General features: G+C 39.1%; 1 protein-coding gene across 11 annotated transcripts in view; it reads right to left on the reverse strand.

The window, feature by feature from the left end:
• The window catches only part of ERBIN (erbb2 interacting protein), a 127,916-nt gene that overhangs the window by 30,878 nt on the left and 71,898 nt on the right, over positions 1 to 25,140 (reverse strand). For all 11 annotated transcript variants that reach the window (XM_075739828.1, XM_075739824.1, XM_075739831.1 and 8 more), the window contains 7 exons: positions 18,733 to 18,811; positions 17,859 to 17,948; positions 8,694 to 8,750; positions 4,439 to 4,502; positions 1,966 to 2,040; positions 512 to 656; positions 17 to 89 (listed from right to left, as the gene is read on the reverse strand). In XM_075739828.1, the coding sequence (XP_075595943.1) occupies positions 17 to 89; positions 512 to 656; positions 1,966 to 2,040; positions 4,439 to 4,502; positions 8,694 to 8,750; positions 17,859 to 17,948; positions 18,733 to 18,811 (583 nt within the window). The remainder of the gene's footprint in view (positions 1 to 16; positions 90 to 511; positions 657 to 1,965; positions 2,041 to 4,438; positions 4,503 to 8,693; positions 8,751 to 17,858; positions 17,949 to 18,732; positions 18,812 to 25,140) is intronic.

A 25,140-nucleotide genomic window follows, 5' to 3' on the forward strand; every position in this document is an offset into this window, starting at 1 on the left:
CAGATTAAATACCTACCCTCCTATGGAGTCTGGCAAATAAATTAACTGGTTTTCATCAATTTTAAGTGTTGTTACCTTCTTCAGGGAACCTGTAATAAAATGAACAAGTAAATCAAAAAAGACATTTCAGTTCATTAGGCTTAATTTTAATTAGGGAAAAAAAGGCTATGGGCAAGCAACCACATCTTCTGTATTCCCTGGCATGCCTATAGTGCTATATACCTACAGAAATAAGCAGATGAGATTACAGAACTTGTTTGCCAGCTTACCATGTGCCAGCCATGGGAGGAGGAATTAAAAAAAGTATTTTTTCATCCATTTACAAACTACTGTATAAATTTAAGAATGGGCAAAACCAAATTTTATTATTCAGCTACACATTACAGCTTTATCCAAAACTGGTATTTTAAATCAATTGAAACTTAGATCTAAACTGACATTTGTCTATTTTCCAGTGTTCTTTGTCTAAACTATAAGCTTTGAAGAACATGAATTAACTGAAAATACAAACCAATAGACTCTGGCAGTTGCTGAAGGGAATTACTGGATAACAGTAGGTCCTGCAGGCTTTCACAACCTGAAATACCTTCTTCAACTACTTCAATGTTGTTTTTAGAAACATCCAAGTAGGTCAGTTGTTTCAAAGTGCCTATAAACTAAAAGCAAGAGAAAATAATGCATTCTAGAAAGTGCAAGTTCAAAACAAAAAATCCAGCAGATGTGACAACAAACTGTCTCTCCAAGTATAATGCCAGAGGAAAAGAGAAAACCTATTTATAGTGCTGAAATACAATTTTATGCATAATATCCGAGCTTTACAATGAAACATTTTGTGCAGATACACACAGTTTATGTTTTTTCACCCAGACAAACATACCACATTAATTCTGCAGGTCTCTAAAGTCAGTCTGCTGCCAATTCAATGGCTTGATCAGTTACTGTGACTTAAATAACTGAAGCTTCAGAACAGACTTCAGAAAGAGACAGATAACGTAAGGATATCACTAGGCTTCAGTAAAGCTTTTAATGCTTATTTTTGCCTTTTGTGTAAAACGGCATCCTGCTTAACCTCAAAACCAACAACAATGAATCCCTAATTGTACTAAACTGAAGAAACAAGCCAAAATATAAGCTTGTATTACCTTTCCATACGAACCAAGAATAAGCTTGAAGATTTGTGTACACTACTAAAATCTTCACAGGGAAGATGCAGTCACTTTCACATATACAGTTTTACTTTTACTATAAAGTAAGAATGCTTAATACATCCGTTCAACTCTTCAAGGAAGAATTAGATGAAGTGAGGAAAGACAGTAGAGAAGACTGCCTCATAAGGCAAGAAAGCCTCATGTCAGAAGACTGGTAGTGACTTTAAGTCTGTAAACAGATTGTCTGCTTCCCAAATTTAAAATATTCATTTTCTAGAACATAAGCATAGGTTCACAAGTTCTGCAATAATAGGTCTGGATCCCATGGAATTCTGAGAGATGTCAGGAACCCTGAAGAAGTCAACAGAACATTTTCTCAGGAACTGGCTATATACCCTGTATACACGGCACTTGAACAGGCTTTGCTTGCTTTACAGCTGTGACAGTAAAAATTCACACAACATATTTATCCTCTAAATTCCTGCTTGCTGTCTAACACAAAAAAATCCCTTTTAAGAAGGACCAGTCAACGCTAAATTTGATCCAGGATTTGATCTGGGATTTTTACCCCTTTCCTGAATTGGAATATAATTTTTAGATGAATGCTATTAACTTCAATGAAAGAAAAGCAGTGTACCCTACTCCTATGATCAGTGACAATTTCTAAGCAGACTAGTTAAGCATTTAAATGGCATTTAGCCTTTTGGCTTTAAGCAACATTAAAATTACATAGCAACTTTAACATATATGATAGCTAACAAAGCAAATACCACTGTGAATTAAAATACTAAATGTTTAACACAGTCAAAAGACTTACCCCTGGAATAAGTGTTAGTCTATTACCGTCCATCCAAAATTCCTTTAGCCCACTCAGTTGTTCAAGTACTTCAGGCTGTAGAGGAAAGCCATTTTTTAAAAACTTCATACAGAAATAGTGAAAGGCAAAACCAACTTCAGTGATTCATCTATTGCAACTTTAAGTAATGTCTTGTTATGGCTGTTAGATGCACCTGTTTCACTAGGTCATCAGAGAAAACCTAGGTAATTCACTTTTTGAAATGTAAAATTTTTTTTTAAGAACTTGATCACAGCACTAAATAATCCTTACAGAAAGTGGGGGTTTTTGTTTGGATGGTTTTTTTGGTGTTTTTTTTTTTTTCAAAGAAAGTATTCTTTTTCAACTGGAGCACACAATAAATAAATGTTACGTGTACAATTTCCTCTTTCATGGAGGAGGTCTAAAACCCATTAAAATCCATCAACTCAGAAGACCTGTTTTTCAAAAACCACAAATATTTTGAAATATTGGAAATAGTGGAAATGAAAATGCAATTGGTGCAGCTCTGTGGGGATCTCTCAGCTTTCATTAAAGTAGTATGGCCATCTCCCTCCTCATTCTTGCCTTTATTAATCACGAGTATACTAAGTGTAAACAGGCTCTGGGTCACACTCCCAGATGGAGAAAGCCAGAAGACATGGGATGGGGGGGCAGGCAGGGGCTATGGCTTAAACATTAAACCCTCCTCGTCAGCTGATGTAGGTTGTTTGGGTTTGTTTTGGGTTTTTTTTTATTAGTGGGAAAAGATATCACTACTAGTCTCCTCTACATCTCTCTCCAAGCCCATCCTTTCCTATAAATCAGGAAAAGCAGCCGGTGTAGCAGCGGTGTCTGTATTGTTCACTGGCTTAATCCAGACTTAAGGACCATCCCTCATTTTGGGGTTATGCAGTTACAATACACAACAAAATGTCTACAAGAGTGCTGTACGTCCCCTTCCTATAAGGCAGCCAGGTGCTGGTAAATGGAAGGCTAGACAGTGAGTTCAGGCAAGTAGCAAACCTTAAACAATCCTTGCTTAAATACAGAAATACACACTGCAACTATTCAACACTCAGTACAAATATTTTGTGGTTTTGGGGAAAAGTAATTTTCTAGTAACAAAGGGTGCATCTGCATGATAGAAGCAAACCACTCCATCCATAAAGTGAAGTGCCAGATTTTGCTTCCATTACATAAGATTAGAAGTATCTTATGTATCAGGGAAAGGCCACTCCTTGGTAAACATCCATGCTGCATATGCTTTCCTACTTAAACTTCCCTCCTGAGAAAGTAATACAAAACAGGTGCCACTGCACCCTAACAACCACAATGAAGTTCAGCTAAATGCAGTACTCAATTTTGTTATACTGTAAATATACAGCATGCCTGCCTAAGTTGCAGTCATGACTCCCAGTAATTCATTTTCCAAGAGAAAATCTTAACTGAAGACTACCTTTCAGACTGATCTTTATCTTAAAAAAGCGGTTTCGAATGGTTTTGTGCTTTTACCAAAAGATCTTAATGAAATAAGTTACCAAGAGTTGACTTCTGTAGCTAAAAGGCTGGGAGAGATGAAGCAAACAGCCAAAAATATACCCCAACAGGTAATTTTGCTGCCTATACTTCATTCCTGGGTGTTATGGCTTAACATGGGCCTGGGGACGTTAATTTAAGGCTGCCAGATGAGTATCTGTCCTGTAATGAGAATATGGCAGTAATACTAATGGCTGAAATAATACTAATGAACAGTTCTTTAAAATACACTTCCCCTATCTGCCAAACCATACAACTAGGCAAGTGTTCAGCTCTACATGATCTACTGGTGACACACAAAGGCTTGAATTTATTATATGGCAGGTCAGTATGTTCCACTACATTTCTATCTCAATTCCTTTAACCAGGGAAGTACTTCTAGAAGCAGAGAGATGTTAAGTGATTGTAAATATAAGATGTATTTGTCTGTGAGATCATGAACAGGAAACAAGTTGTTCCATGCTGAAGGAAAAATCTGACCACCTCAACTGTAAATACTATTTTGAACAATAGTCAAACTTAAAATTAATAGAGTTTCTCTTGGATCTAAATAGTTTGTACAAAATAATAAAAGCAGGTTATGCACAGCATATACTGAACTTGCAATTTAAATACATGATAACCAATAAGTGGTTAGAATCTATTATAAGCCAAACAATTATCAAACACATATTAACATTAATTTTTTACCAGTACAGTAACCACACTATACCACAGAAGTGTTATTTTCAAATTCATGAAAAACATACCCATATTCATCAGAATATGCACATAATTTTTCTAACAGGGTCCACAAAGTATTATGAAGTATACATTATATTTGCTAAGTGGCAGAATTCTTAAGCTGGGGTTTACTTTTTCATATTGATTAAAAATAGATTGAAGGATAAAGAGACTTATAAAAGATACAAAGCTCTGTTACTAAGGCAAAACTCACCACTTCTGTGAATTCATTACTTCCTAAGTCCAGTCTCTCCAGCTGAGTCAGTCTGGACATGGTTCTGCACAGGAAGGGAATAATAAGGAATTAGATTTAAGAAAATACCAGTTACATCCAATCTTCCTGTATTCATATAAATATATTACTCTAATCAGTATTAAGTAGTGATGCTGTTCTGTAACTGATATCTCAGTAAGGTCAAATTTTCACACACTGTTCAACCAGGCACACAATGACTATGCCAACTGTGACTGTCACACAGAATACACTGCAACTCATCTACAGATGAGTTTTCATGAGCACAAGATGCTCTATGCAGATATTCAAAGTTTCAGTTGTTCTTCAAATACGCTATTACAGTTGTTCTGAATATACAGTTCAAAAATTACGTTCTACTGAAAAATGTCTTATTTACTCAAAGTTAATGTGATTATTACTATTTTTCATGAAATGCTTTCCAAAAAAGATTACACTCGACATTTGTCTATAGATCTAGTTTTCATTACCTTATAGTAATTATGCTGGGGACAAACTAGGAATTTAGCATAAGTAGGTAAAGAAATGATTAAGACAAAAGCAGAAGCCATTTTTTGCACTGCACACATAGTATACACAGGCTTTAGGGGAAAGTCTTTAACTCACATTCCCACTGTCTCAAAGAAGAAAAAGAAAAAAAAATACATGAAAAGGCTACTTCCAGAAAAATCTGAGACACATTTCCCCTCATTTCTCAAAGCTCATGAACAGGATTATTATTATTAGCCAACTGCTAAAATTAATTTTCCAATTCTAACATAAACTATCTAAGTCCCTCCGAAATACTGGGTAAGTTGAATTTCTCAAAGCTTTATGAGGCCATGCCACTACCAATTTTAGTGCCATATGCTGCTAACGAATCTGCCCCAATGTGACTCCCAGAAGCGCAGCTGAAGACTCACTTAAAGGATCTAGCACATCATTCTGTGCTTTCAAAACTTGGTGGGCAATACCATGCTGTACTTTTACTGATGGCTTCAATTTAAAAATATTTTAGATTTCTTCTGTTTTCAAGCTATGTTAGCTAGACTGTGGGCTGCTAGAGAAAGCAGTCCAAAACTCCACTGCTGATCTAAATTTCAGCCTCAAAAAGTAGATTAAGGGAAATCACAACTATGTAGAATTGAATTTGACACATTAGTTTCAATAAATTATTATTTGGAAAAAATGGCTTATTTTAACATTTTTATAGTCCTTACATTTCAACAGTTTTAAGGCAGTGCCTTGGTTTTTATTTTAACTGAATTTTCAGCTTATAAATAAATACAAATTTTAAAAGTAAAGGGAAAAAAACAGGTAAGACTAACAAAATGAAAAAAGTTCAATGTGATTCAGTGAATGAGGCTGAATTGAAACAAAGTCGTTATCAAATTAATCCAACACTAAGGGATCAGGTAGTCTAAATTATGCCTCAGATTCTGATGTTGTAAATAGTCAGCTTCACGAAGGTTAACACTACAGCTTACTTAAAGGAGCATTCAATTCAAGGTGAGTGTGATAGCCCAACTGGGCCCCGAAACATTGTAACTCCACTCTCAAATAACTTGCTTCTTTCTAAAAAGGTTACTCTCTTTGTTGACAATTAGGCAACAAACAGAAGCTAAAAAAAAAATAAAATCAAGCCCAAACTTTTTTATTTCCGTTAGACCATTTTTCCAACTTTCAGCTACCTATCAGATAAACGCCTCTAAATAGTGTCTGTATTTTTTGCTTTCCCTACAGTAGAAATATTTTCACTGAGCTGGTTTGCATTATAATACTGACAGTTTTGCAGTCTCTGGCTGTGGATAAACTCCAAGCAAAATGATGCATTTGGCACAAAGCAAGGTTGATTTAGTGTGTTGGCATTAATTACCCATTTTGATTAACAATCTTTCAAGTGCTTTATGCTTAAGTGTTGAAAATTATGTGCATGTTTAAATCAGCAAAAGGGCTAGCTGATTTTGTAGAAATTTATCCAAATACATTTCCCATTACAAATATGAAAGAATTCACTGAAAGTATGAAAATATTAAAAAGGTGAGAGTGACAGGGAAACAAGAAAAGATGGTTGTACTCTATAGCAAAAATATTAGCCTGTACTACTACTTCTTATTAGCTTCAAAAGAAACCCTTTGGATTTTCTACACTGTCTAAAGCTCTACAGCATGTTCCTTTTAAAACACATACTCAGGTTTGGAAAACAGTGTAAGTTCAAGTTTCACATCAGCTTCTGTTCTGACATAATAGTTAAGGCCAGGACACGGATGTCTTTTTTGGCCACATTAACTGCTGCATGGTTGCATTAACCTGAAAGGCAGACTCACCTCTTGCATACTATGGACATCACAATGAATTTTTTCTCCCCAGTGTACATAACACATAACCAATGTATGTTTCCACTGCCTCACTGTAGCAAAATGAATACTAATGTGGTTAAATTAAAAAAAAAGTAGTCTCAGTAGCTTTAATCTCCCTTGATTGAACTACAAGAGTACCAGAAGAGAATAATAAAGGTGGCATCACAGCATGTACTGTAGATCTTAGGGAGGTGCTGCAGAGAACTTCTTCATGACAGCTGCTGTTTAGTTTCCCAGCAAGGATGAAACCCTGAAAACACTGAAGTCAACAAAAAAATTCCCAGCAACTTCAACATAAGTTGTGTTTGGCTTAAATACATTACTGCATTTGTTTAAATGTCTCTTTTCACTACAACAGACCTCTGTAAACTACTCTTTTTAAAATATCGCATGTAATTCATGCTATTAGTGTTAATTATGGCAATTAAGGTCAGAGTAATTTTATAAACAAAATCTGTATTAGCTATAAGTTTTAATTATAGCTACTGTTCCTCAGTTGGGAGTAACTTAATTTACAGAGCTACTACTCCAAATTACATGGCCTCTAATTTTTTTCTACTGAAAATTAGTGATAGCAGAAGGAGCAAAGGAGGATAGAGAGTATTTATATCGCATGAATGAGTAGAAAGCTTCACACTTGGAAGATTTAAATTCATACTTTCTGATGCTATACATTTCATTCCAGATATGAAGTGTGGCATCTTTATATAGCAGACACCACAGTACAGTATCTAGACACACAAAAAGGGAATTTCAATGCAACTTACCTTGGTCATGTCTTAGGCATATTGTTAGGTACAGTCTCTAAGTAAATTGGCTGTTGTACTTGAAGAGCTGACAATTCACACTTCAGTCTACTGCATGCAAGTCTCTGCTAGCATATGAGCTCCTGTTCTCCACCAAAACATCTTACATGCACCAAAACCAGTACATCTCTTTACCCGTTTCTGTTGCCAGAGGAGGATGCCTTTTACAGCACACGACAACATATTCAGGACTCTACAGCTGGTTATTAACATCCCATCTTTGGGATTTCTGTTTGTCTCTTCATTGACCTTTTATATCTCTCTTAACCCACTTAGGTCTCCAGGGTCCAAGTCAGAAAAATTCAGAGCATTGCTCTATCTCATAGAAACAGCAGGAACTGCAACACAGTCTGGCCTTGTTTGATGAAATCAGTGAGAATTGCAAGGCAGGGCTCGGAAAGATGCTAGATTTTAAGAGAGACGTCCAGTTGGATTTACTGTTAAAACTATTTTACTATCACAGAAAACATGCCTGAGGAATATGCTACTATTATGTTAAACAAGCCTGTTGCATTACAGAAAAGGTAGAGTACAGCAGATTCCATGCAACACAGTAACGAGTTGTTATTTTCTTCAGCCCTGAAGTATATTAAAAAAAAAATTGTGTTCAAGTCATGTAAATTGCATTCCCTCAGTCATCCTAGAGCAGCATCTCTAACTCAGTATTTGATTTAGAGATGATAATCTTAATTACCAATGCCTAAGTCTCAGACACTTAGCCGTCAGACACGCCTGTGGGAAGCCACACGACACCACGTGCAAGCAGCATCTGACCTCTCAGAATTATCATCCTGAGGTGTCCACATGCTGACTTAAAAGCTCAGTAAATGGATCAGAAATCCACAGAGCTGGACAGGGACAGAAAAAAAAAAATTTAAAAAAAATCTCTGAATAGGAAAACCAGTCAGTCTGAAGGCAGATACCATTTCAGCAGTATGAAGGGAAAGTTCCTTGTGAGACCTTAGCTACATGTTTTAAGCTGTGATCTACTTTTCAATAGTCACTACATTATTAGTATAACTACAGAAAAAAAACCCCAAAGTAATTTAAATAAATGCCATCCATACTTACTTTGGCAATATTTTTAATTGGTTTTCTCTAAGTTCCAATATCTGGAGTTTAGTTAGTCTGTAACAGAAAGGCATAACAAATTATCACAATATACCATATTTTATAACAAAAGCAATCTATGAACTTATTTATATTGATGAATTTAAAAAAAAAAATCTACGTTTGAAATTTTTTTCTGTAAGAATACAAATATGTTTTGTGCATAAATCTGCATGTTATTTTAAATTCATTTATTCCTTGGGGTTTGGTTGTAGTAAAGCAGCAAAGAAACTAGATCTTGCCTGTTTTTCTGCACCTGTTTGAACACATTTGTTTTCCTTCATCCCAAAGATTTTAAAGTATTTCGTTGGATTCATTATGGGTACATGTTATCATCATATACAGAAGCACACAGGAAGTAACAGAAGAAAGGTAGGATCAATCCACACAAGTTAAGATGCTGAATTTCTAATACTGGCAAAGTATGAAACCATTTCATTTAAAAGTCTCATCAGAATACCTGTGGTCTTCCACATGGTAAAAACAACTTTTAAATTCATCTCGGATTTCCTTCCATATTCTCTTTCTAGTCAGCTTCTTAATCCATTTCGGTATTTCTGTTAGAAGGCAGTTTGACCTTTCTTTCAATAAATCCGTGGTTGCAAAATAAATAATCTCTAAATCCCAAACTCAACTGCTTGGCCAAGATAAGTTCAAAGCAGTCTTGACATTCAAGCAACGTACCACCCCCAGTGGAATTTTTTTGCATTATGACAGCAGTGACAAGACTATCACTTTGCTAAATGAAATGCAGAAACTAAGTTTGGTTTAAATACAAACAGGGTTGTAAAGACAAGAGTTCCACATGTGACCCACTAACAGCCCTCATACAATACAAAATAGGGCATTAAGCTCCCTGACTCAAAAAGGAGCTTAGTGAAGGAACCAGTCTTTCCTGAAGGTGCTCAACTGAGTACATTGCAAGGACAAAAACATTAATTCTGATTAAGCAGTAAGAACCATACTTAAAGTAAAAATAGAAAGCTGAAAACAGTATTTTTCCTCTAGATGTTGGCTCATTTTTGGATACATTTGCAAGTAGCAATCTGCCACACCTACGAATAACCTCAGAATGTAACAGTCACCTTGAAACAGAGCAGAGGTCAGCACAGCCCAGCACTGCAAGCAGTACTCACCATATAGTAGCAACTGCTGGAGGGGAAGGAACCTCCTCGCCCCAACTTCGCAAAGGAAAACCAACACACTAGCAGTGCTGAAAGAATACCCTAATAAAGATACAGTTTGTGGTAGTATCACTGCCACCAATTTAGGACATAACTGGAAAGGACTTCCTAGCCTTCTTACCCTACCTGCATCCTAAGATACTAATCTGTGCCAAAACAGAACTTGTTTAAGCACCCTCAGATTTGTATGGTCATTTTGGGCTTTGACTTCTGAACCCAAGAACCACCAAACACTGCATTATGCTTCAGCTGGTGTTTTGCTTTGTGGACACAGAAAATAGCTACACAGTTTCTAGTTTTTCTTCACAACAGGTGTACCAGTCAGATTTCTGAGTTGAAAGCAGTAGAAGCAACCTCCATTCATATGCTAAACTATATATATACACGCCCACACTTTGTTGACTTTAGCCGGAACTGACTGTACTACAATTCTAATAAGTTAATTCTGTGAACTTAAAGACTGCTGTTGGTGATACAAAGTTTCAGAGCTTTGTGATCTTGTTTCAGGTTCTACTCTTTCTTCCGCTAACCCCACCAAACTGGAGATACAAATATTGAATTTCTTATGTGTACAGCTACACAGAGTCTACTAGGGAAACGTTTTCAACCCCTGCTAGCTGGGAGATACAGGCTGTGTCTAAAGTAATTTTCTCACAGTAATTGATGAGATATATTGGACTGAAGCAGTTGTCACTTCTTACATTATGACCGGAAGGGATAATTCCAGTTTAATATAATAATACATATCAAATACTCAGCCTAGCTGCTCTTTGTGGAGTCAAGTAACAATTACAGTGGAAGAGCGTGTGTTACTCAATAGGACTGGATGCTAAAGGATAATAAGTAGAGCCACGGCTGTACCAGGGTAACAGCTCTTGAGAGGGAGAGAAACCCAATGTAGGAAGTCTTAAACTTGCCATCAGGCTGGCACCTTGGCAGACACCAGAGTACGTTGGCCTATTCTATAGAGTTTTTTGACCCTTTATCTGGAATATCTAGCGCTGGCCTTAATGGCCAGACATCTCATAGAGAGCAGCAGCTCTGTGTTCCTGTTACTCAGTGAGGTGGTTATTTGCTGGTGTAAACACACATGCTAAGCATCTGACCTAATGGAACTAAAACACAGGTTTAATTTGGAATAGAAATACAGACAGAGAACTAGTCCAGGAAAAGGAAAGGAAAAATAGAAGTCATCATGGCAGAATATATACTTCCTGTGCCATTCTATCACAAAGATTTGTCATACTCACACGGAAATATTTCATAACTCAACTGTAAAAAACCATAACCACAGAAATATTTACACATCACCTAAACACAAAGCTATAACAGAGTACTGTTCAACTTTAAGTATACCTGGTATACTGGTCTCAATAAAACTACTGTTGCAGTTATTTAATGTAACCAACTTAACCTTCTTTTAAAATGTAGCTCAATTTTTAAATAAAACAAAATCTCTACATGAACATCTTGCCAGGATAAGATGAATATTCTTCCTAAATATGATTTCTTTAACTATATAATCTGAAAAAAATGTAAAAGAAATATATAGCAGGTATAATTAGTAGCTCGCTGTTTAACAGCAGTCATAGAATCATAGAATAGTTTGGGTTGGAAGGGACCTTAAAGATCATCTAGTTCCAACCCCCCTGCCACGGGCAAGGACACCCTCCACTAGACCACGTTGCCCAAAGCCTCGTCCAGCCTGGCCTTGAACACTTCCAGGGAGGGGGCATCCACAACCTCTCTGGGCAACCTGTTCCAGTGCCTCACCACTCTAACAGTAAAGAATTTCTTTCTAACAGCTAATCTAAATTGACCCTCCTTCAGCTTAAACCCATTACCCCTTGCCCTGTCACTACACTCCCTCATAAACAGTCCCTCACCAGCTTTCCTGTAGGCCCCTTCAGGTACTGGTAAGCCACAATTAGATCTCCCTGGAGAACAATCCCAACTCTCCCAGCCTGTCCTCATAGGAGAGGTGCTCCAGCCCTCTGATCAGCTTCGTGGCCCTCCTCTGGACTCCCTCCAACAGCTCCATGTATCTCCTGTACTGGGGCCCCCAGAGCTGGATGCAGTACTCCAGGTGGGGTCTCACCAGAGCAGAGCAGAGGGGCAGGATCACCTCCCTCGACCTGCTGGTCACACCTCTTTGGATGCAGCCCAGGACACGGTTGGCTTTCTGGGCCGCAAGCGCACACTGCCGGCTCACGTTGAGCTTCTCATCAATCAATACCCCCAAGTCCTTCTGCTCAGGGCTGCTTTCAATCCATTCCTCACCCAGCCTACAGTCGTGCTTGGGATTGTGCCGACCCACGTGCAGGACCTTGCACTTGGCCTTGTTGAACTTCATGCAGTTTGCATGGGCCCACCTCTCCAGCCTGTCAGGGTCCCTCTGGGCGACATCCCTTCCCTCCAGCGTGTCAACCACACCTCACAGCTTGGTTTGCTTTCGTTGGCAAACTTGCTAAGGGTGCACTTGATCCCATTGTCCATGTTGCTGACAAAGATGTTAAACAGTGCCGGTCCCAGTACCAACCCCTGAGGAACACCACTCGTCACCGTTCTCCACTTGGACAATGAGCCATTGACCACAACTCTTTGAGTGCGACCATCCAGCCAATTCCTGATGCACCGAGTGGTCCATCCATCAAATCCATGTCTCTCCAATTTAGAGCCAAGGATGTCGTGCAGGACAGTGTCAAATGCCTTGCACAAGGCCAGGTAGGTGACATCAGTTGCCCTTCCCTTGTCCACCAACGCTGTAACCCCATCATAGAAGGCCAGCAAGTTTGTCAGGCACAATTTGCCCTTAGTGAAGCCATGCTGGCTGTCACCAGTCACCTCCTTGTTTTCCATGCGCCTGAGCATAGTCTCCAGGAGGGTCTGCTCCATAATCTTGCCAGGCACAGAGGTGAGACCAACCGGCCTGTAGTTCCCTGGGTCTTCCTTTTTACCCTTCTTAAAAATGGGGGTTGTTTCCCCTTTTCCAGTCGGTGGGAACTTTGCCAGACTGCCAGGACTTCTCAAATATGATGGAGAGTGGCCTGGCCACTTCATCTGCCAGTTCCCTCGAGACCCACAGACGCATCTCATCAGGTCCCATGGACTTGTGCACCTTCAGGTTCCTTAGATATCCTCAAACCTGATCTTCTTCTGCAGTGGGAGGTTCTGCATTCTCCCAGTCCCTGCCTTCTGCGACCTGGGCAGTGTGGCTCAAGCATTTGCCAGTGAAGACTGAGGCAAAGAAGCCATTGAGTACCTCAGCCTTCTCCATATCCTGGATACAAGATCTCCTGTTTCACTCTGGAGGGGACCCACATTTGCCCTCGTCCTCCTTTTCTCACTCACATACCTATAGAAGCTTTTCTTGTTGTCCTTGACATCCCTGGCCAGACTAATTTCTATCAGGGCTTTAGCTTTCCTAACCTGCTCCCTGGCTGCTCGGACAGTTTCTCTGTATTCCTCCCAGGCTACCTGCCCTTGCTTCCACCCTCTGTAGGCTTCCTTTTTTTGTTTGACTTTGCCCAGGAGCTCCTTGTTCATCCACGGGCGCCTCTTGGTGGATTTGCTTGATTTCCTCTTTGTTGGGATGCATTGCTCCTGAGCTTGGAGGAGGTGACCCTTGAATATTAGCCAGCTGTCTTGGGCCCCTCTTCCTTCCAGGGCTTTGTCCCATGGTACTCTACCAAGCAGGTCGCTGAAGAGGCCAAAGTCTGCTCTCCTGAAGTCCAGAGTAGTGAGCTTGCTGTGCACCCTCCTCGCTGCCCTGAGGATCTTGAATTCCACCATTTCGTGGTCACTGCAGCCAAGGCTACCCTTGCACTTCACATCCCCTACTAAGCCCTCCTTGCTGGTGAGAACAAGGTCCAGCATGGCACCTCTCCTCGTGGGCTCCTCTGTCACTTGAAGGAGAAAGTTATCATCGACACATTCCAGGAACTTCCTTCCTGGATTGCTTGCGCTCTGCTGCGTTGTCCCTCCGACAGATGTCAGGGTAGTTGAAGTCCCCCATAAGGACCAGGGCTTGTGAACGTGAGGCTGCTCCTATCTGTCTACAGAGGGCTTCATCTGCTCAGTCCCCCTGATCAGGTAGCCTGTAGCAGACCCCCGCTATGATGTCCCCTGCCCCAGTCATTCCTTGGAAATGTAAAAATATTTCATAGAAAGATATTCTTTATTTTTCACCTCCTTTGCTGTTTTGCTAATGAACTTTTTTTTTTTAAATTGTAACTAAAATATAGTTACAGCAAGAGGACTGAAATACATGTATCCTATAGCAGGTTGCATTTGCAGGAGTTTCAGCAAAATTGCATATATGCAACTAAATTAAGTCCCCAATTTAATTATCACTGTACATTTATGTGAACAATTATGCCCAACTAGATACTACTAAAAATATCTACTACTGCAAATACCACTGGCAATTTGTTGAGAAAGAAGATGAAAGTAAATTCGTTGCAACAGCACAGGAAAAGGTCTCTAGAAGCAATACCTCACTGTAGACAACATTTTCAGAGTTTTTAGAATGAGAATATAAACTCCTTGCTTATCTTAAACACCCGTCAGTAAATAATGTTTCCCTTTTAAAGCCCTTTCTCAAAATCAGCACACATTGAGCTTCAAGTTTAGAATGCTCTGCTTATATATTTGAGTAAATGTAAATATACATAATATATTTAGATACAACAGATACAGTTTTCTTAAGTAAGCATAAGCAATTCTCAGATTTCTGTGCACTGGCATAAAGGTTAACCCTGGGATCTGTGCCAATATTAATGGATTCAAATCAGAATTTGGGAGTGGAGGAAAAAAACCCACCACTTTATCACCTCAGAACTCCAAAGGAACTGGCACATTTAATCAAAAGTCTGGTGATTTTTCTAACAGGCTGGACTGGTACAACATTGCTGAAGGACAGCAAGTATGTAGTGTTCATAAAGAAGGGGAAAAAGACTGGATAATCTTGACCTCAATAGTATGCAAAGCTTTAGCATAAACTTTGAGGGCAAGAATAAAGCATGGAGGTAAATGTAATAAAATGTTGCATGGAATATAGAAAAAAAGTAGTTTGCATTACACAAAGTTTTCTTTCCTAATCATCAGGCTGAATGTTACTGACAGAGGTGCTCAAAGACCCATTGTGGGACTACCCTGTTCAATATTTTTAACAGCAATCTTAAAGAATAGGAAAAATGTTTAAGTTGGCTGATGCCACAAAAAACAGTCACAGACAATACAGTGAATTATTAGGATACTGCAGGGAAAGAAACCATACAACCTTAAGGACTGAAAAAAAACCAGAAAAGGGATAAGATGCCATAGTACCAAGTCAAGTACTTATGATTTCCTTGTAGAGTCATCAGCCATTTCTAACTCAGCTGTCCAATGCTTTAATGGATCATGTGGTAAACGACACTAGGCAGCTGCAAAAAGGGCTAGTGGAATACTGGAGCGTAACCACAGACGTTTCCAAGAGAAACAAGAAGATAATCATGACATTGTACAAGCCATGAAGAGATCTCAATTTGACTTCTAAATATAGCTATATATGTCATCATCCTCCATCAAAAAGAAGAAGATTAATTCAAACTGAAACTTGCTCCAAGATCTATTAATATCATCAGGCACAAAGGAAAACCTGCCATACCAGAGGGAAACAGAATTTTGTTTAGTCTAACAAACTAAAAGAGGGATATGAGAACACTATAAAAACAGCAGGTGAGAGAATGGGGGACAACACTCATGAGAGATGACAGCAATTGAACTGTGGAACAAATGAATATGAACAGTCAGAGAGAAACTGATGTGGGAAACCAGGTTTCTAACCTTAACTGCTGGAATGCAGACCCTGACACATGGAGTACAAAAACCTTGCTAGCTTTAACGTGGCATTGGCTTAGCTTTTAAGAGGCATTATTGCCTATAGTTGTCAGTAAGAGCAGGCAACAGAACTCAGTCACTTCATGTGTTCCCATGTAATGAAAAGTAACAACAATAAGGCCATATACAAAACAATTAATGCACCAAATTGGAAGAAGTTGAAGGATTGTCCTTTAAGGGAATAACCAACAATGCTCTAAATATCCCAAAAGTTCATACCATATTTGTTTTTTTAAAAAGTATTCCCATATTCTGAAATACAACTTAGAAGACTGTTTACATGAGCAAGTGTTTATACCTAGTTGTAATTTGTGGGGTGGCAAAGAAGCCTGATCGCTTGCTTACAGAACAAAAGTACTCAATGTCAAAGGGGCCTGAACCTTCCTTTGAAATGAAATTTTACCAATTCATTGTTATCTAATGCATTTTACCTAAATATTATCTCCCTATAGAATAGTATTCGTTCTGTGCAATACCATTAGTAGCAGGTAAACTTACATAAATTGAATTCATTTAAAAACAGCCAATGAGAAAAGTCTTCATTTCAGTTTCATTCTCCTAGCTACAAGCTAGGATGCTGCACGTCACTATTTATATTTTAAAAAACAAGGCTGAATTCTGAATTTTCCATAGCTGTTAAAACACTACACTGGAGAACTGGCTTTCAAGTTGCCTTCAGTAACTGATTTATTCTTAAGCTGTTAGTAATTAATGACTTCACCATTTCCCAAACCATTAAGCATTACAGAAGCAGACAGTGATGAAGAAAAAATTATAATGAAGCTTTTAAAAATTATGTGTAAGATTAACTACTTAAGACCAACCATGTCAACTGAAGTCTTCAATTCCATCTGTACTGCCTGGTTTTTTTACAAAGAAAATCTTGTCATTTGGTTAGACTATTAAAAAACAGAACAGAAAAATGTATAGGCAGTCATTAAAATGTCCCAACAAGTAACAACTATGTGTCTTCCAGATACTTCTTCTTCAACCTTAATGAAGGCTTTTGAAATGCAAACTTTGTGCACTAGAAAGACACATAATAATTAATGCTCCTGTATCATAAGCAGCTTTTTTGTTAGCAGAGTGTGTAACATATCTGGTGCCTTTAATCATTCATCAGGGAATGACTAATAACTGGACAGAGAAGAATAGGCTAACAACTCTGATCACAGATGACTAATAAACTAATGGTCATTAATGAACTGCACCTGTGCTCATCTTTCATTGTACACCTCCTGATCTGCCAAACTTCTGCAGCACTCTATGCAGGGGGGGTTTCTAATCTCTTGTAAGCTGTGCTGACCCAACTGTAACCATGCAGCCTAAGGCAACTGCATTCACACAGCAATATGCCTGGTTAACTAATGGCCATAATTTCTGAAAGAGAGACTTGCTGGACATGGGGGAGGAGACTAACAGTCTAGGAAAACAGAGCATGAAGTAAGAGTGAAGAGAGGGGAAAAAGCAGAAATTATTAAATCAGCATGATAAGGAGAACAGGATGAACTATGCTCATATCCTTTCACATTTGCCCCCAAGATTTGATCCATTTTGAAGAGGTAGAGGTTTAGTGCTTGTCTGGTATTTAAACAAGCTATTAGAACAATTTTGCTTAGTCAGCGCACTGTAAATATGCTAAGTCTTTCAGAAAGATTCCTGACAGCAAGGCACTTGAGAATTGCAGATGTGCATGAAGCAATCTGTGCATCCAGAAGACAAGTGGAATTAGAGATGTCATTATTCGCTTCACTCCAATTACTAGATGATAACCAACCTGTATCTCAGAAATACTAGTCTCCTGTACTTACCAGACCTGTACTGTAAAAGAAGTATGTAAATGAGTTTTACTTCTTGGCTCTTTAGAAGCATTCTGTCTGTCCTTCAAAAGCCCAATTAAAAATGGTGATAAAGATTCAGGGCTTTTTTCTGCAACTAGTATGTGGCATAAATAGATTGGCAATATATACTTCTTCCACTCCTTCAGTTCATTCTTTGCTTAAGAAGCAGCAGAAACTGCTCTGCATAAATTTAAAACTAAGTTTCAAATTCAACTTACCTGCCAAAGTTGGCTGGCAAAAACTCAAGAAAAGCATCATTCAGGTACAGCTGCGTTAGGTTTAACAGTTGGGAAAATCCATCTGGAAGCCTATATAGAAATAAAATGATGTAGTGCCTTTGTTTCAATTATATTCAGGGCATAAAGTCATATATTCTTAAACATCAATATCATATTGAAGTCCTGCATATTGATAACATTAAAATTAAGGTGGTACCAGAATTTCTACAAAATTGCACTAGATACTTGATCTCTGTGAGATTAGTCTCAAAACATTTTTTTAAGTACTGAGGACAATATCTACAGGAAATAAAAACTACAAACAACACACGTAGTCTTGCTATGTATTTGTGATCTCCTGATACCTAATGTGGAGGAGGGATTCATTAGATTCACAAGATAAATTAAAACCTATGTAACGCCTTTTTTTCCCCAAAAGAGTTACATTGCACAAAGTTTGTATTTCTGGCAGTGCTACTTCTGGCAAATTAATTTTGTCACTATAAAAGATGACAGAGAAATCTACTAATACATGCTGTTTGAAAAACAGTGGTACAGGTTTTAGAGTAAAATTAATTATTGTAATTAAAAAGAAAACTCTTTGTGCAATTCTCTATGTTCACAGAGAAGTGATGGACTTTAAAAAGCTGAGAAAGCCACATGGTATAATGCAGGATTGCCCACGCAGCCTATTAACTTGGGCAAAATACTTTAATGACATAGCTATACTGTATCACAATGCCATGAGGTTAATGAAGATACTTCTCAGGTAACTGCTCCTTGTCTCCAAGGGTTGGCAAATGTCTGGGGCAAGTTTGACACTCAGCAGTGTTTTCACAAAATATAAAACATCAAAAAAACCTGATAAACTTACTTTGAAATTGGATTAACGCTGGCCTCAACAACTGTCAAGACTTTACAGTTTTTTATATTTTCTGGAAACTCCTGTATGCCTGCAAGATACAGAGAGAGGTAGGGAAACAGTGTTAAATTATTAGACTCCATCACAGGCATGAAAATGAGGCACATAAAGCCACTAGCCATAAAAATTTTAATTCATTTAGCAACCAGTGGACTGGTTCTCTGATATTTCATTTTAGATACAGTTCTCATTAAAGAAACACTCTTATGCAATATCCATTATTTTACTATTCTCTTCCTAAAGCATTTCATATTGCAGCATAGCAGAGAGCTTATCAAGCAGCACTAGAGAGACACAGTACACTAACAATTCCCACAGCTTATTACTAAATATTAAAGAACTTGTACTTTGTAATGTACTTAAGATCAGGCCCTCAGCCCCCCAATTAATTTTTTTTTTTTTATTTTTTTTTTTTACAAAGAGGCATTCATACATATGATAGCACAGTTTCCACCAGGATCTGTTTGTCAAATGCATGACAAACAGATCCTTGTATGACATCCAGGTGCAATGGTAGGGCTTCAAATCTTAAAGTATGTTTACAGCATTCATAGTTCTGAATAGATAGCCCAAAATCTGACATATGTTTGCAGTTAGCTTCAGGTTATTTGTAAAGAAAGACAAAAATGCTGCAAACACTTATGTATGAAAATTAAAACAATAAGGAAACTCCTCTTTTTCTAAGGTTATCTCCAGAAACACCGGAGTGAATTTGCAACCCACATATCTGCCAAATTTGTATTTGTCAGAAACTGACAAACAGGCCTTGAAAACAGAAGACAGGTATCCACCACTTCAGTAGGAAATCAGTACTGAATCATTCTCTGCCCAAGATTTTCACCTCAATCTTTACTATATCATAAAACCAAATAAAATCACACATCACAACTGCAGTTGCTTTTGCAATGTATAGAATCATAGAATCATAGAATGGTTTGGGTTGGAAGGGACTTTAAAGATCATCTAGTTCCAACCTCCCTGCCATGGGCAGGGACACCCTCCACTAGACCACGTTGCCCAAAGCCCCATCCAGCCTGGCCTTGAACACTTCCAGGGAGGGGGCATCCACAACCTCTCTGGGCAACCTGTTCCAGTGCCTCACCACCCTCACAGTAAAGAATTTCTTTCTAACAGCTAATCTAAATTGACCCTCCTTCAGCTTAAACCCATTACCCCTTGCCCTGTCACTACACTCCCTCATAAACAGTCCCTCACCAGCTTTCCTGTAGGCCCCTTCAGGTACTGGTAAGCCACAATTAGATCTCCCTGGAGAACAATCCCAACTCTCCCAGCCTGTCCTCATAGGAGAGGTGCTCCAGCCCTCTGATCAGCTTCGTGGCCCTCCTCTGGACTCCCTCCAACAGCTCCATGTATCTCCTGTACTGGGGCCCCCAGAGCTGGATGCAGTACTCCAGGTGGGGTCTCACCAGAGCAGAGCAGAGGGGCAGGATCACCTCCCTCGACCTGCTGGTCACACCTCTTTTGATGCAGCCCAGGACACGGTTGGCTTTCTGGGCCGCAAGCGCACACTGCCGGCTCACGTTGAGCTTCTCATCAATCAATACCCCCAAGTCTTTCTGCTCAGGGCTGCTTTCAATCCATTCCTCACCCAGCCTACAGTCGTGCTTGGGATTGTGCCGACCCACGTGCAGGACCTTGCACTTGGCCTTGTTGAACTTCATGCAGTTTGCATGGGCCCACCTCTCCAGCCTGTCAAGGTCCCTCTGGGCGACATCCCTTCCCTCCAGCGTGTCAACCACACCTCACAGCTTGGTTTGCTTTCGTTGGCAAACTTGCTAAGGGTGCACTTGATCCCATTGTCCATGTTGCTGACAAAGATGTTAAACAGTGCCGGTCCCAGTACCAACCCCTGAGGAACACCACTCGTCACCGTTCTCCACTTGGACAATGAGCCGTTGACCATAACTCTTTGAGTGCGGCCATCCAGCCAATTCCTGATGCACCGAGTGGTCCATCCATCAAATCCATGTCTCTCCAATTTAGAGCCAAGGATGTCGTGCGGGACAGTGTCAAATGCCTTGCACAAGTCCAGGTAGATGACGTCTGTCACTCTTCCCTTGTCCACCAATGCTGTAACCCCATCATAGAAGGCCACCAAATTTGTCAGGCACGATTTGCCTGACACTACATTGTTCTTACACCCTGGGACAGATGGTTTTATTTTAAATATTTTTTTCCTAAGTTTAACAATCATTCATACTGCAATCCTTCCACTTGGACTACAAATACACTATTTTTTCAAGAACAATCAATATGCTATGAAAATAAAGTTTGTTTAAAACCACTCTTTCTTTCAGGTAACAGAAATCTTAGCTCTTCATCTTCCAATTAATGCCTGCAATTGTGTCTGCTTCTAGCATGCTTTATCAGGTGTGTGGAGAAGGCAGCCTGAACCCAGGGAATGAGACCAGTAAGAAGGAACTGTACTCTGTGCATGCTTTCTTTTAGGCTAGTCAGAGTGTGAAATTTCATGCTGCTCTAAGCAACATTAACTCTCTTACAGTCCAGCTGCAGAGAGAAAGACAAGGGCAGTGTGTCTTCATTCAGATTTGCAGGTGGGACTTGGTTATGTCTCTCCATGTATCTGTTCTGAGAATACCGAAGCAGAAAAAAACATGGCAAAGCATCAACTGCTAAGTAATGTTTTTACTTACATAAGAAATTACACAACTTCTGATGCTAGCTTAGAGTTTGTTTTTTTCTGTTTGTGCAGTATTGTGGTTTAACCTGGCAGGCAGCTAAAACAACCACACAGCTGTTTTCTCACTCCCTGCCCCAGAAGGATGGAGAGAGAATCAGAAAAAAGGTAAAACTCGTGGTTGAGATAAAAAGACAGAAAAGGAAGATGATGATGATGATGATAAAAACAACAACAATAATAACAATAACACACAAAACAAGTGACACACAGCACAATTGCTGACCACCCGCTGGTTGATGCCCAGCTAGTTCCTGAGCCACAGTGCCCCCCCAGCCAACTCCCTCACAGTTTATATACTGAGCATGACATCACATGGTATGGGAAATCCATTTGGTCAGTTTGGGTCAGCTGTCCTGGCCGTGTCCACCCCCAGCTTCTTGTGTACCCCCAGCCTCCTTGTTGGTGTGGCAGTATGAGAAGCTGTGAAGTTGTTAACTGCTTGGCAACAACTAAAACATCAGTGTGTTATCAGCATTATTCTCATCCTAAATCCAAAACACAGCACTATACCAGTTGCTAGGAAGAAAATTAAGTCTAATCCAGCTGAAACCAGGACATGTAGTAACATGATCGACCTGATATATTAGGACTTAAGAGATGGCAATACCACCTGACAAGAAAAGTAGTCACAAAACACGTATTTTAACATTAAGTCAGTTGGTGATGTTGAGGGGCATAGTCACCATTCTGACTTTTCCATAAATTCAACTGAAGTAGAAACACCATTTCTATCAAAGTAGACTTTTAGGTCTTTCTTGACAGGAACCTGTTTGTCATACAAACTGACTGAACTGTCATACAAACTGGCTGAAACTATTACTTTTGACTCATACCAGATGTTGTACTGTGTTATTGAGAGGTGAAAGGCAAGAAAAGCACACTAAGCCATACAGTTAAACCAGGTGTTTAAACACCTCTTAAAGTATCATGGATTCTTTTGGGAAATAGCTTGCTGAACTCAAGAACAATAAAATACAGAAGTAGAGGGGACCAGAAGGAATTGAACCATCAACTGTAATATAGGCCAGGATTTATGACACTTCTGGTTTACTACCATGCATGTTCATGTATGTGTACACGTGTAAATAAATATAGCTCGCTATATACGGCTTCAGCCATGTGAAGCTTACTGGGGCTGTGAGTGGAGTCAAAGCAGGAAAAGATGACAGGGGATACTGATTCAATTCACTTTATCGCTCTCACAGTTCAAAATGAAAACTAAAAAGGTAATATTTATCAAGTAACGAAGCTTCATTTCTGGAAAGCAGTAGTGATATTTTCAAGTCCAAAGATAGGTTTAAAGACAAATTAGAAAAGTAGCATAAAAGGACTAGAAATATACCTCACCTATTGCTGTCATATAATCTTTGTATTAAGAGAAACACATATCCAAGAAATTTAAATATACATGATCTTAATTCCAGTTGTAGCAAAAAGCCTCTTTCACCAAACAAGAATATCCAAACATACAGATGGAAAGCATCTAACATGATGCAGGATCCTAAGCCACGGCAGGTGAACAAAAGTCTAGCACATAAGAGGACTCTGTAGATGAAACTATGGTTGATTTGCCTGAAGTGGTCTTCTATTGTCTAAAACATACATCAAGACCTCTTTATTGCTGATGATACATAACTTTACCTTCTTAAAATAAGTATCTACACTAACCAGAGCAAACCACTGCTAAGCTCTTCCTTGCAGTCAGGGTCATGTTTCAGATCCATTCTGTGCCATTAGTTCTGCTGTTTGAATCACACTGAAAGATTCTCTAAGCTTAGCTTTTCTGATAGATGGTCACACTACTGGCCTTGGCTTGGTCCTTGGATGAAGATTGCTCTGGTCCAACCTGTTAAACCTCATGTTTTTAATATTAATATTAGTTTCCACTGCCTGCGTCAAGAATTTATTGAAGCACAGAAGACTTAAGTCTGTGATAACTACCTAGAAAACAAAACACACAGCACATCTGCTAGAGAGGAGAATGTCACTGTAAACTTACAGCCAAATAAAATATTAGCTATCTAAATACAGACATTTTAAATCAGCATGCTTTTGTACATAATCAGTGGACTCTACAGTAGTCTCTTGTTCGACTATGCCTTGTGCAAGAGGCAGCAAGTTATAATAACAAATTGACAACAGAAACTGAACTTGTACGAGGAAGCTAACAATGAAGGAGCCCATGAATTTGATTTTGCTGCTGCTTAGAGCCAGGATTGTTACAGTATACACCACCTTTACTAACTTCACTCAGCAGTTCAGTATGGATAAACGGCAGCCATCATTCAAAAGAACAGTAAATTGGGAATGACAGCATGAAATATACCTAACGCTCCTCTCCACCATGTGATTGGAAGTTGCATTTACTAACTTGGATATACAACAATCTTCAGACACTCACTCTTCCTCAGCTATATTCCTCCTGCATGCTAGAAACATAGTTACTGTTGGACTAGTATTCTTTCAGTTCTCCCACCAAGAAAGCAAATTCAAAAAACAAGTGAGTAAGAAGGCAGAGATACACTGGAAAAAGAGACAAGAGAAGGACAAAGGGCTGTAAAGAGCACTTTATAAAAGGATCTGTTCCTTCTTTCTCTGCTTTCCATGTATCCTTAAGAGTTCTGAACCTTCTTTCCCATTAAGGAAGCTCAGAAATTCTCGAGGGTCTCCATGACCACATCTTTCCACACTCCTTTTGTAACACTGGGCTAATTAATCCATTTGATAGCCACTCCCACTCTCCATGAGCATCTGATCAAATGAGCATTGCAAATTGAGATCCACATTCCTTTCTAAATCCCTTTCTAAATCTTTTAGATGTTTTACTGCTTCTTTTTATACACTGATACTCAAGGATTATAGAAGAGGAACACAACTAGATAACTTGATGGTTATCTAGTCTGTTGCAGCCTTATCCCACTTTCCTTGGAAAGCATCATATGGACAGGCTCTTCATTCTGCTGTTTCCTACTTTATATAACAACCATCACCCCCAGCCCATTTCAGTGTTGTAGCTGATTTACAGACCACGCTTATTGTTTTCAAAAAAAATGCAAACCGTCACACTTGTGGACTATGACCATTTGCAGAGCCCAACAGAAGAAAATACAATATGCTGGCAATTTTTAATTCTAACCACCAGATCCAAACTGAATTGAGACCAAAGTTCTTTTTGTAGTGTAATTTCCCACAGAGTGAGATTTACATAATAGCTTTTAGTATTTACTTGTCTCTTCCTTCCTCCCCATCTTCCCAAATAAGGGAAGGCACTTTTAAACTGTCTGGCCAGTTTCCACTAAAAGCAACTATTAAAAAAACAAAACAAAACAAAAACAAAACCAGCCAGACAGGAGAGGGGTGTAGGAGGTGGGTCAACGACTGTAAGACTGTTAAGGAAAATTTGGCAGTAAGGTAAGGGAGAAGAATTTAAAATTCTTGTCTGGATTGAGCCAAAAGCAGAAAGCATTCATCATTCAGAACTCTACTTGGCAAAAACTCACCAGCTAACCAGCCTAATCTAAAAAGTGGTATTTAATCAGGATCCCAGACCAGCTGCACATGTCCAAAGGGCACACCAAAAAAGGTCATATAGGGATTTCGAGTCAATGGTCACTGTCCTGGTTTCAGCTGAGAGGATT

This window comes from Balearica regulorum, chromosome Z (assembly GCF_011004875.1).
Source record: "Balearica regulorum gibbericeps isolate bBalReg1 chromosome Z, bBalReg1.pri, whole genome shotgun sequence".
Classification (NCBI taxonomy): Eukaryota; Metazoa; Chordata; class Aves; order Gruiformes; family Gruidae; genus Balearica; species Balearica regulorum.